This window comes from Rhyacophila brunnea, unplaced genomic scaffold, assembly GCF_057557595.1.
Source record: "Rhyacophila brunnea isolate RB1 unplaced genomic scaffold, BYU_Rbru_1.0 scaffold_1, whole genome shotgun sequence".
NCBI classification, from domain to species: Eukaryota; Metazoa; Arthropoda; class Insecta; order Trichoptera; family Rhyacophilidae; genus Rhyacophila; species Rhyacophila brunnea.
The window spans coordinates 54576703-54589968 of record NW_028232751.1 but is presented as its reverse complement, the minus strand read 5'-3'; the positions used below and the strand labels follow the sequence as shown (position 1 = coordinate 54589968).

Genomic DNA, 13266 nt, shown 5'->3' with positions numbered 1-13266 from the left:
GAAGCAAACAAGGTAGATAGATATATGTGCACAGATATGTATATAGGTAGATGGTAAATTCCTACATGCAAGGCAGGGTGTCGTTTGCACCCCAACGAGACTGGAAAGATCAGCGGATCGAAGAGTAAGAAGGTGCAGGGTGCGGCTGGAATGAGCGAGGGTGGAAAGCGGGAGGTTTACAGCCACGTGACTAGACGAATACTGGGGTTATTATTATTATTTCATAAGCGTTAAATTTACTATGTCAAAATTGTTTGCAAGGTTTACATTTTAAAATCGTATCGTAAATAATATAATGTTTGAACTAGGGATTGCAATACCGGTATTTCAAAACCAGTATTCCAGTATTTATCAATTCCGAAATACCGGTTTTAAAAACCCAAAATACCGAAATTGATGAATTTAATTTATACTGTATTTCCTATTCCATTGAGTGTTTAAGTGATTTGCTGATAAAATGCTAAATATTGATTGAATCCAACATAGGAGAAATAACAATATAACACAATTCATTAAATATACCCATATATAAAATTGTCTTGAACCTACTGATATTATTTCTAAATAAAAAACATCCGTGACAAATGTTCAATTATTCTATAATAACATTATTGATGATTGTACAAGTTTTGAATTGAAGAAACTTTTCCTGCAGCCGCGCTTATTTACGCTCAGTGAACTAGCCCGTTTGAGGGCTTTCGTTGAAATTATCAATATATTCAAATTATGTGTAAAAATCACTTATTCTACAGTATTGTGATTAATACATATTTTTAAATGTCACCATAATAAATGTAGATAGGTAGGTTTTTTCTATAAAATAATGTTTGAAAGAGATTGTAATAGCCATATATACCGATAAGTAGGTACTTTTGTTTTAACGAATACCGGTACTTATTAATACCGGTATTTAATAAGAAATACCGAAAAACCGGTAGAGATATTTTCATTCGGTATTACAATCCCTAGTTTGAACATAAGAAAAATGTAGACAGTAATATAATATAGCATTGAATATTTGAAATATTACTTTATTTAGTCTCTAACAAAAACATTGGTACATCCTTCTCATTCTGTGTCGTTATCTTTATTCTCTATTCGATTCGTAATAGGAATGTAATTGTTTTGTTAATGAACTATTTCTTTTGTTCAACGAATAATTCACCGTTCTACTTATTGAACATACATCATTTTGAGAAAATATATTATGACCAATAGAAAAAATCTTTTTTGAAAAAAGTAAGCCACCCGGCTGGAATCGAACCAGCATCTCTTAGGTTTACGCCCCGTCCGCGCATTATCGTCTATGCTACGAGGCGACATACTAATTGCGACAAATTTTAACTATTGGCCTTTTTAATGCCTGCTCATCAGCGCTCTTCTAAATCAAGCTACTTTGGCAATCGGTTTTTATTTATTAACTCAAAGTAGGTACCTACTACTTCAATTACTAACCGACGTCACGGATTTCTCCAATATTTTTATGATGTAACTTACTTGAACTTGCTGATAATTTTTAATTAACTATTTCTTTTATGCAACGAATAATTCACAAGATTGCCGATTGCCAAAGTAGCTTGATTTAGAAGAGCGCTGATGAGCAGGTATTAAAAGGCTAATAGCAATTAGTATGTCGCCTCGTAGCATAGAGGATAATGCGCGGACGGGGCGTAAACCTAAGAGATGCTGGTTCGATTCCAGCCGGGTGGCTTACTTTTTTCAAATAGATTTTTTCTATTGGTTATAATATATTTTCTCAGTGTTTCTAAGTGTTTTGAAAATTATGTATGTTAAATAATTTTATAATTTAGGCATCACGGTATTATAATATATACTATAAATAGGTATATAAAAAAAACGCAAATATATTTTTGTCACTGAATCTTTAGGTTTGTTTGTTTAAATAAGTCGAGTATGTTTTTTTAAAGGCGATAGTGGGCTAGGGAAACTTTGGCAGGGGACATAATTATTATGTTTTCACCAATGAATGTTTTATTTTTTCGTGTTATAGGCTATATGCCAAGAAATGTCTTGGCTGTGGAGAGCGAGTAGCAGCTGAGGAGCTGGTGATGCGAGCCCAGGAAGCGGTCTTCCACGTCAGGTGCTTCGTCTGCGTGGTGTGCGGAGGTCGGCTTCAACGTGGAGACCACTACGTTGTGAAGCAGGGCCAGCTGTTCTGCAGACCTGACTACGAGAAGGAGGTGGAAATGCTCCAGGGCTACGCGCAAGGTGCGACTTATGAGGACGGTATTTCTTGCTGCAAGCGAATGTTGTGCATATTTCAAGATTATGTGCAGAATACTTCTGCCTATCCTTACTATACTAACTTAATTAAAAAAAGAAATTACTGTACTAACTGTTGTTAGTAGTTGGCAACATTATATCAACGGAAACTCCGTTGACCCGCCCATTAATCTGAGGAAAAGATAATAAGTATAAATTAATAATTTATGGTGTTGGTAACACAACAACTCGTTAAAACAATTTGTGGTAAAGTCAATTATGATATTCACAAAGAATATTTAATGAGGTTATCAACTTATTCTCTATATGTATCTACATGGGTTTATAAAAAGGCATTACTATATTTATTTATTTGCTTACATATAGCGCATGTACCTACAGTTTTTAGTTATAAGTTAATGAAAATACGGTAAACAATAATCATTATTCTGTATGCGATAGTGCGGTAAGCTAATAAATATTTTTTTCAAGACAGGAAAATGGGTGATTTATCATTTTAATACTTTATATTTTATTTTATTCTATTCTAGTCGTATTCTTGTTATTTATAATTTAATTTATTTTTATTGCTTAAAATGAACTTACTTCTATTTACTTTTAAAGGTGTTCCTGAAGTAGGTCATCTAAAATACAATGAATCTAATATGTTTATTATACGGGATAGATAAAACACATAATTTTATAATATAGGGTAAGGTTGCTATGATTGGACCACTTAACTTTGTGATGGTGTAACTCATCAAATATTATTGATAAAATAAAACAAATTATTCATTTCAATGTATTATTTACTTTATTATGTATACACTTAGCATTAGTCCAATAAAATTAACCATTTTCGAGATATAACAGGAAAACCAAATTTTTGTTTGTGGCCGTCTTTGGACCACATGCTCCTTGATTGGACCACTAAGTTTCCATCATTGGACTTTGAAAAAATAATAATAATTTACACACGTGGTCCAATCAAGGTGCTTTATAATATTTTATAAAAATGAAACAAAAGCATTCTCTGATTCTTCATGGGCTATCACAAATTCATAGTCAGAAAATACATCTTTATGCAGAGGATAAATGCTTGTCTTCAGAAAGCCATTTGCAGCCGTACCGACAGAAGCAGCCCTGGAATAGGCTTTTCCAAAGAGCATAGATATTTGAAATGTCGTCACACATCTCCCAGGGTTTTGACGAAGCCATTTTTCGGTTTCATCTATGTAATAACTACTCAGCGGCTTATAAAATGACACATCAGTTTGTGGAATGTATATGCTGGAAGTGAAAGTAATACTACACCATATCTCTTTGCATATCTATTGCATCCAAGTTTTTGGTGTGGCTTGTGTGACCGTCCAGTATAACCAAACTTTTTTTTCTGGAGATGGCTTTACATTCTCCACAAAATGTTGCATCCATAGAAAAAATATTTGTTTATTAATATAGCCACTGTCTGGGTTGAAAGCAAATATTGAACCAGGTGGTGCTCCATCTTTCAATTCATCGTTTGCTCTCTTCCGTTTAAATATGATAAGCGGGGGAACGAATAGGCATTGGCACAACATACAGCTGTGGTCGTTGTACCACGTTCTTCACTAGTGATTGCTCCAACTTGGTGCTTACCTTTCAATGCCAATTTTTTTCTAGGTTTTTTCTGCAAGTTGGAGAGACCCGTTTCATCAATGTTGAATACACGCCGAGCATCGTTAATGTCATGCATATCCATAGATGTCTGAAGTTTATCAAAAAAGTCTTTAATTGTAGCTTGATTAAATCTGGTAGCTCTGTTGAATGAAGTAACTCTCGGTTGTCATAGGCTCAAATTTGGACGCAGCTTCATAAACCCGTAATACCATTTCTTTCCTGCAATTCGCTTTTCTTTATTAAATCTATTTATATTAATTTGCTCAGCAAATTGAAATGCCAATCGCCTGACATCTACTGGAGTGATACCATACAAACAACTTTCAAGCTCGAGAATGTATTCGCAAAGCTCTGTCTCTAATAATTCTAATGGTAGGTCACCTTCGGAACCAACTATCTGAATTTCTTCCTTGACTTTTAGATTGCTTCCATCTAGTCTTCGTTTGGAACTCCAAACATTCGACTTGCCTTGTTCAAACCTACTTCTTTTTTCCTTAATGCATGTAATGCCAATGACATGCTGGGCTCATTCCAGGTATAGTATTACCTCTCTTCGCCATTATGGAGTGCAAAAAGAATATAATGTGAAAAATGTTATAAAATCGTTCCCATGATTGGACCGGTCCAATGGTAGAGGTTACCCATGGTCCAATGATAGCAACTACGGGTGCTGTCACAAAAACAAGTTTCACAAAAAAACCAAAGTATTAGCGTAACAACTATTATCATAGTTGCGAATAGTAATAAATTACCTAATATAATTGATGTAAGTACAACCAAATATAGTTAATAGAATCATACTTACATTCGTTTTGGTTTTACTTGATTGTTATATTTTATGCACGATGAATACACCAACGAACGTGACTCATTTACCACTTCCAAGACGAGACTGAAATAAGAGAGGCGCGGAAGAGGCATGGAAAGCTGGCTTTGTGAGGTTACTGATGGTTTCTAACGTCTTTTATTTCTGATATACCTACGTGGTCCAATGAAAGCACTGGTCCAATGATCGCAACCTTCCTCTAAGTAAAAATAAAATTCTTATTATATATTTTTGCATAATATAATTATTTTATCATTTAAAATTTCGATTCATATTTATAATATGAAACGTAAAAGCCATCGCCACGGACCAAAGTTCTGAAGCAGGGTAGTTTATGGCCTGACCGCCATAAACCCCAAGTATAAAAACCGCGTCGACTGTTCCCAAAGATTGAAATAACGTTACATTAACGTGACAAACTAAAATGCATATTATGATACAGACGTAACTATTGCAAATAACATATTCTTTAATACGTGTTTAAGTTGATCCCATATTTTTCCACACTCAAGATCTCTATTATACCATACCCAGTTAGTAGTTTATGCCAGTTCCCATTAATTTTGTGTTCCCTGAATATTACCAACTAGACTTACCATAGTTTATGTTTCGCTTACAGACTTGATGAAACAATTAAAAATAATATCATAAAATATTACAATTAGGTAAAATAAATAACACAATACAAGCTATGAAACAAAGGTTAAAAAATAAAATAATGAACTATATATAAATTATTAGTCTTTAGCCTTCCTTATAATATATTACATATAAAAGTATTTTAAGATTTAAGAATAGTGTGTAGGCGTGGATGATTTTGTAGGCATTCCTGAGATCGACTTGGGTTTCAAATACTGGTCACCCATCATTCTGATTTTTTATTTTTATTCAGAAAATGACGTTTATGTTTTTTTTACCACGTTTTTATTAGCTCGTATTCTTGTTTGTCCAGTACAAATTTTTTCTTGTTTGTCCAAATCTTGCAATCGATTTTTAACATGGCAATGCATTCTTTTAGCCATCTTTAAGCAGAATTGAATTAATTTTGTATAATTGTATGGAAAGTTCTTTCGGAAAAAATTCGTAAAAAGTAAAACACTATTATTGGTCGCTAAGGGGGTCCTAGCAACTAAATTATTAATGTGTACGTGCGTTACCATGGAAATCAATATGAAATGTCAAAATGACATTTCAGTTTTCTATATTTATTCAGTATTTCTATCAAGTACAAAAAAAAGTATTTATTAATACATAAAATTGTCAAGTTTATAACCATCACCGTGATTATATGGGTGATTTTTAAACCCAATACAACTTGAAATTGCAACCATATAAATACACAAAAAGCTTTTTTTATTATTCGAAAGATGTCATTATCATTTGAAGATGATTTCGTGGATATGGCTACCACTATGTTATTAGTGAAGTGCATTCTGGACGTCCAAATTTGAGGTACTTTTTCGAACACTGCTGGCTATATCACAAATAATGCGAACAATGTTAGTTTCAAAGGTGTCGATAATAAAATTGTTGCTAATTTATCAACATAAACCAGTGACTTCATGTAACCCTACAGTAAATAGCCTAGAGGTGTCAAATCACACTACCTTGGAGACCAATTATTCACAGGTCCATTTCTCATGAACATATCGCCAAATTTTGATTTCAATAAGTCGATGGTTGCGGTCGCCGTATGGCACATTGCGCCATCATGTTAAAACCACATATCGTCCGAATCAATGTCATCCATATTTAAATAAAAATCATTTTATAAATATTTGTTTCAATTTGGAAAAGATATATAAGATAAATGTATCGAATACAAAAGTACCTAATGATAAACTGAACCTAATTTTCTGCACTGAAGCGCTTCAAAACTCAAAAGTAACCTTCGTTTATACCTTAAGCGTAAAGTATTCAACTAATGTGTCTTACCAGTGCTTGCGCATGCATGTGAAACAATATAAACTCGAACTATATGAAAAATTCAAACAAATAAGAATATGGTTACATGTAAATTGTACGTAAAACATTTCACCGTGGTACAGTTCGTCGTGAGCTTACTATCGGAAAAAGATGACCGTATACCTACTATTCGGTCTCCAATTTTATTAGATTCAATATAAACATTAATTCAATTTTCATAGCTGATTTTGACAAAATTCATGAGTTCAAGAATGAAAACCTAACCAAATCTAACCTACATGAACACATGAGATGAATTTTATGTCAGTACTATACGACCCAAAGAGGTTGGACGGTCTTTAATATACGACCACATATTTCCGATAGAACATTACATGGTGAACTGCATACGTAGAATTTTAAGGACACGTAAGAATATCGCATCGTGGCATGGAGTGGTGCAAGTTGGAGATTATACAGGAAGACTACCGAATAAAGTGGATGCAGACATGAGTAAGAGGTTGCCATATATATGAAGTGGCAATGGTCTGAACACGTTGATGAGCAAATAGACAATCCCTGTACATATAGTCAGTGCTAGAAATGGAAAAATTTACGAACCGGAGCGCTCGACAGTTTTCTGAAGATTTTTACATAGTAAAGTTATCAAAGTTTATGTGTTTTTTTTCTTCATAAAAATAAGTGTGTTAGATTTTCTATTATATGGCCTATCCAGCTCAGACGGTCAAATTATTTATTCCACGAGACGGAGCGATAATTTTACCGATTTCACGAATAGGAACGGCGCTCCGGTGCGTTCCGGTCCATTTCGAGCCCTGCATATAGTGCTACCCGAGGAGCATTAAATTACTACAGGGCCATCCCACTACTCAAATGCATCAACCAATCAATTTACATGGTAGATTGTAAGCATATGGCTATAAAATAATTTATATCTATATCGTACTGGGTGTATTCAGAAAATTGTATTGAAAATATTGTTGCCATAATCTGGTAATTAATATATCCGCTCAAATTATTATGTCACAAAAAAACTATATCAATTTATATCGTTAAAATATAACTCAAACTATATTGTAATAAAAGTACATATTTACAATTTATGTTCATGTATTTTAACTATTTTATTAATGTGTTTATTTTAATATTATTAAGTCTTATATAATATAAGATTTTTTCCTATAGTCATACTGATTTTGGTTAGAAATTAATGTGAAATGGCAATGGCCTGGAATAATGCCTAGTAGTACTGCGCTACTGAAAAGCCTATCCTAAATCCTACTAGAATCTAAATTGAAACAAAGTGGTATGCTTATAAGGAATTGGAGAAGGTCTTAATTTAGTAGTGGATTAACCTCGCCTTTTATTGACAATTATGATGAATAAATATGGTTGAAAAAATCCTTCATTTTTAAGAAATCTGATATTAGAAAGGTGAAAGGGGGAAACTTTGAATTTTTTTATTCTAGAAATGTAGATTAGGTACTGTTTTATCACATTTTTTTTATTGTTACAAGATATTGTCTGTGAAAAATATATAAAACATGTCACTCATTGAAAAATATTTATTCAAATAACTACGAGAGATCTTACTCATTTAATTGCGTTGGCTATTAAACTGTACACGTGTTACAACTTAGATTTTAATAATAAAAATCTTTGCGTTGCGCGTAGGCAAAAGATAAAGATATTGTCTGGAAGAGTTTTAAATTTCTATGCATGAATGTTAATAAAACGTTATTACTCTCCCCCTTCACGATTTCATTTTGAGCAAAAATTTTATGAATACAAAAGAATTTCACTGCATTATTATTATTGTATCTTTTTTCTTTCATTCTTATGCCTCTCTTGTTTTAATATCAAATATGTCTATATCTAGATATAGCATTTTCTAACTTGTCATATTGTATTGCTAAGAAAAGTTGGTAGATACCTACTCATTTATTATTTTTAAAAAAAAATAGTTTATAGTCGAAAAGCGATATTTATCTACATAATACATCTATATTTAATAATTTGCATGCGAATTTAATGTTATTCAAATGTCAACATATTATTCAAAAACACATATGAAGCGTTTACTTTCAAAAGCGTCTAAAACGGTTTTTCGAGTATTTTGATTTGGATATATATTTTGTTAAATGTATTTGTCTAGCATAGTATGCTTTGAGTTTTAATTCAAAAACTTAGTTAAATACGTAAATATTAATTATTAAAAATCTACCTTAGTTTCAAAATCGGCTAAAACGGTAGTAAAAGATATTATATTATGTTATTTCAATTTATCCCAAAATTGCATAAAATCGTTTTAGCAGCTTTTGAAAGTAAATGCTTCATATTAAGTTTATAATTTGAGATATTTTTTTGAAATATAATAAAGCACAATGAGAAAATCTAAAAACCAGTCTGAATAGGTATGACAAAACTTATTGTTTGAAAACTTCTTTAGTAGCAATTTGTAGTCGAAAATACGATAGCGTAAATCCAGCTTCCCATAACCGAACGCTACCAAAATTCAAAATTTCCCCACAAAAGGGGCTAGTTCTAACTATATAAATTTTTGCAAGCTGTGGCGTTTTATTGGGAATGCCTAGTTCAGATCAAATTACATATAGGCCATCATCATCGGCACTACAACCCAATGTGGGTCTTGGCCGCCTCCAGGAAACGTCTCCACTCCTCTCTGTCTGCCGCAAGCTCCCTCCATCGCCTTAGTCTCATGGATGCTGTGTCTCTTTCTATACAGTCCAGCCACCGCGGTCTAGGTCTCCCAACCCTCCTTTTCCCTTCTGGTCTGTTGAAGAGAAGCCTCTTTGGTGGTTGGGTGTCTTCCATCCTTGAGACATGGCCTGCCCAACGATGTCACCCCACTTTTACGTGTGAGACTACAGGGGGATCTTCATTCAACGCATGTGTATATCCGTTACATATAGGTAGTTTGGACAATTTAGCGCGCTTTTATCGAAACAATATTCCACGAGACCGCGTGTCGCTACTTCTTATGAAATAAGTCCATTAAATATGGTCGCGCTTGATGTATTCTATCCATGGTGAAATACAAAAAATCATGGAAATTTGTATCGAAACATTTTTATACAATATTCATTTATTCACGCACATATGTATCTTGGTCTAGACTTGGAATTATGCGAAATAAATATTTGCAAATGTAATGGTGTTATTATAGTTATATGTAGACTATTATTTAAATAAAATATTTTGAATATAGGCGAATTTTCCTGCGATGAGCTACTACCAACGAGATGTGCTGATGGAAGGCGAGGACCTAAAAGACCAAGGACAATCCTCACAACACAGCAGAGGCGAGCTTTCAAGGCTTCCTTCGAGATGTCTCCAAAACCCTGTCGGAAGATAAGAGAGGGCTTGGCGAAGGATACAGGACTTAGCGTGAGAATAGTTCAGGTAATGGCATCATTTTTTATAATTTAGTTATGTACATTTCTCCAACTGCAAACAAGGTTGATTTTACAATTTTTGTTCGGTCAGTTTACTGTATCAATGTGTGTGTATTTTTTTAATACCTTTGTACTTTGTAGTAATACTAAGTAATGTACCTACATATTGTCTAAAATGTACATAGGGTGGGTCTTTAAGTTTCAAAAGGAACATAACTAAAATTTAAGCTTATTTTTATTAGGTAACATTAAAAATTGATTGATTTACCATTTTATAATGTTAGGTATATTGATAATCGTTGATATATTTGACCTTTTGTTAAAAGTGTATATCCAGTATCACGTATATTTACTATTATATTGTACAGATCTAAGCCAAAAACAAAATATTTAAGGCACAGTTAATACTTACTAATAGCTACGATGGCTGAACGTCTAGCGCCTCGGCTAATAATGTTGTGTGTCCCATGTACGAATCCTATTTCTGGCAGACACACATATTGTTTTTCAATGTGTGTTTAGAGTCAAAGTACGGACACAATAAGTTGAACAAGTGGCTAACATCCATTTCAAATAAAAACAAAAATTTGTTAATACAAACCTCTACTATTCTGGAGGCCCATATAATCTAATTACGATCGGACATGGTCAAAAAAATATTTATTTAAAGATAAATTGCTCAGGAAGATGTGTAATTTAAGTTAAAAAATAGTAAATAGTATTTGTGCCTAAAATGATTCAGTTATTAAAGTTAAAACGTTAGGCTTTAAATGCTTACAACTTTTCATATAAAACTTACTCGTTTCAATCCTCTTTCACGCGTACCTAAGGTTTCCGTACGTGGTGATATGAAAACGGCTCCAACGTCATTTAATACCTATGTCAGTTGTACTCTTTTAATCCACGGCACCTCAATTAACTGAGTTTTAAATATTATTATTGTACCTACTTACATATATTTCAAATAGGATCTGACCTCTGTTAGGTTCAAAACAATAATATGTACTAATCATTTTATTTAGATGTTTAATTAATTTATATATCTATTTATAAAGCATATTAAAAACATTATTAAATAATCTTACATCAACATGGTTTTTTAATTATCACAATAAAATTAGTGGTTATTAAACGAATTATCAAGAAAAAAATGAGAGGTTGCTATTGAAATGAGTTTCTTAATAATTTCGAGAATTTTTTCACATTGAATATTTATTTTAAGAGAAGATCTTCAAAATATGAAAAAATGGAAATAGCTCTGAAAAAAAATATTTTGAGAGGAAATCTAAAAAAACTCTCGATTGAGTTAAATTTTGGACGGGAATATATTAAACAAAACGTAGATTTTATTTGGGAATATTCAGTCATCGCATATAATTTTATCTCCTTTTCGAGATATCAATAAACCAATCTCAAACTCTCGTAAATCATATAAATTCATAAATACTCAAAATCTTGAATCTTGAGAATCGAGAAAATACAATCTCTAGTCACGATTTAAATTAGTTGTATCCGGCATTTTTATAAAATAAAATTGAAAAAAATATTTTTTCACAGGTTTGGTTTCAAAATCAACGGGCGAAAATGAAAAAGATTCAGAAAAAGGCGCGAGACAACAAGGGCGGCTCAGGAGGGTCCAAAGACAGCTGTGATAACAGTGACGGCGGAGAAAAATCCAAAATAAAAATCAAAGAAGAAGATCAAAGTAAGTATGAAATTTGAAACATGTTTTTTTGTTGTAATATTTATTATTTTTTGTATTCTGTGCGTAGCATCTCAGTCTAAGAGATGTGAGGCATTCAAATATATATATTTTGTATTTTATTACCGAGAATACGGTCCAGTTCAGTCGTGTGACGCGTAATTAAAGTCAACAGTTAATTATTATATTAAAATAATACATTGTTTGCCATATCGTTGTGTAGGGTAGTGAAAAATATTATGTTGGAATATGTCGAATTTCTAAGCCAAAGACCGATGTAGGATGTGTTTATGAATTGTAATTATTTTATAGAGTTTGATTATATATAAAGTCATCTCCTAATCTCTAAAAATATGTTAGCAAAAATTCTTTTTTTTAAATTAGTCTGATGAAAAGTTTACTTAATCAGTTACAACATTTTTTAGTCTTAGGTATGTCCGTCACTTCAAGAAATATTCTACATTTTATATTATATCAATTTACTTTGCAAAATCAGAAAAAAGAATAAAATAAGTAATAATAAGAAAACAATATTTTGTAACAAATTTTATTGTGGCATTATTTTATAAAATTACCAGGAAAAAACTTTAAGTAAATAATATTTGGAAGGTTTTGCTACATTTTTTGGTTGGCAATATTGGCGCCGCTTAATTTATAGGATGAAGGCAATCTCCAACCGTCAAAGAAAGTGCAGGGCTGTCAACATTCATAATGAAATTTTTTTTTCACTATTTCTCGATTAATTGAAATATCGTCAACAAAAAAAGCTTCCACCAATTAATCTATTAATATGTACTTTAATAAATAAATATAGTATGCATCACATTTTAAATAATCTTGCGATTTTAAATATTATACGGCTCTAATAATGCAATATGGTATACTGAACATTTTCCATGGAACCTAGATACAATAGATAGCATAATAATAATTAAGTAAGTGAATAATAATTTTAGCTCTGAGAATTAAACAACAATTTATTTAATAATTAAAAACACAATTACTTATTTTATTTTTAAAACTTCTTCTATCTTCTTCTTCCACGGCGCTACATCCCGGGGTGGGATTTGGCCTCCTCCACAACCGCTCTCCACTCACTCCGGTCTCTCGCCACACTTCTCCAGTTACCGGGTCTTCCTATATGAAGCCAGTCCACTTCTACGGCGTCAGCCCATCTCCTTCTTGGACGGCCTCTGGGTCTCTTCCGTTGGGGTAGCCACTTCGTCATGATCCTTGTCGCTCTAACTTCAGGCATTCTCTCCACATGTCCCGCCCATCGTAGTCTTTGGGACTTACAGTATCTTATGATTGTTTGCTGTTCAATCAGCTTTTCCAACTCGTGGTTCATTTTTATTCTGTAGTTCCCATTTTTCAACGTGGGTCCAAAGATTTTGCGGAGTATTTTGCGCTCGAAGACAGCTAATTTGTTTTCCTCGTTTTGAGTTAAGCACCAAGTCTCACAGCCATAAGTGACCACTGGCCTTATAATTGTTTTATAAATTAGAAGTTTACTT

At 32.6% G+C, this 13266-nt stretch overlaps 1 protein-coding gene across 1 annotated transcript in view; it reads left to right on the top strand.

Moving 5' to 3' along the window:
• Positions 1–2054: 2054 nt before the first annotated feature.
• Positions 2055–13266, top strand: part of LOC147079967 (LIM/homeobox protein LMX-1.2-like) — a 31549-nt gene continuing 20337 nt past the window's right edge. Inside the window, exons 1-3 of the mRNA XM_085946035.1 lie at positions 2055–2229; positions 9864–10057; positions 11608–11755. Coding sequence (XP_085802161.1) covers positions 2070–2229; positions 9864–10057; positions 11608–11755 — 502 coding nt within the window. The 5' untranslated portion in view covers positions 2055–2069. The remainder of the gene's footprint in view (positions 2230–9863; positions 10058–11607; positions 11756–13266) is intronic.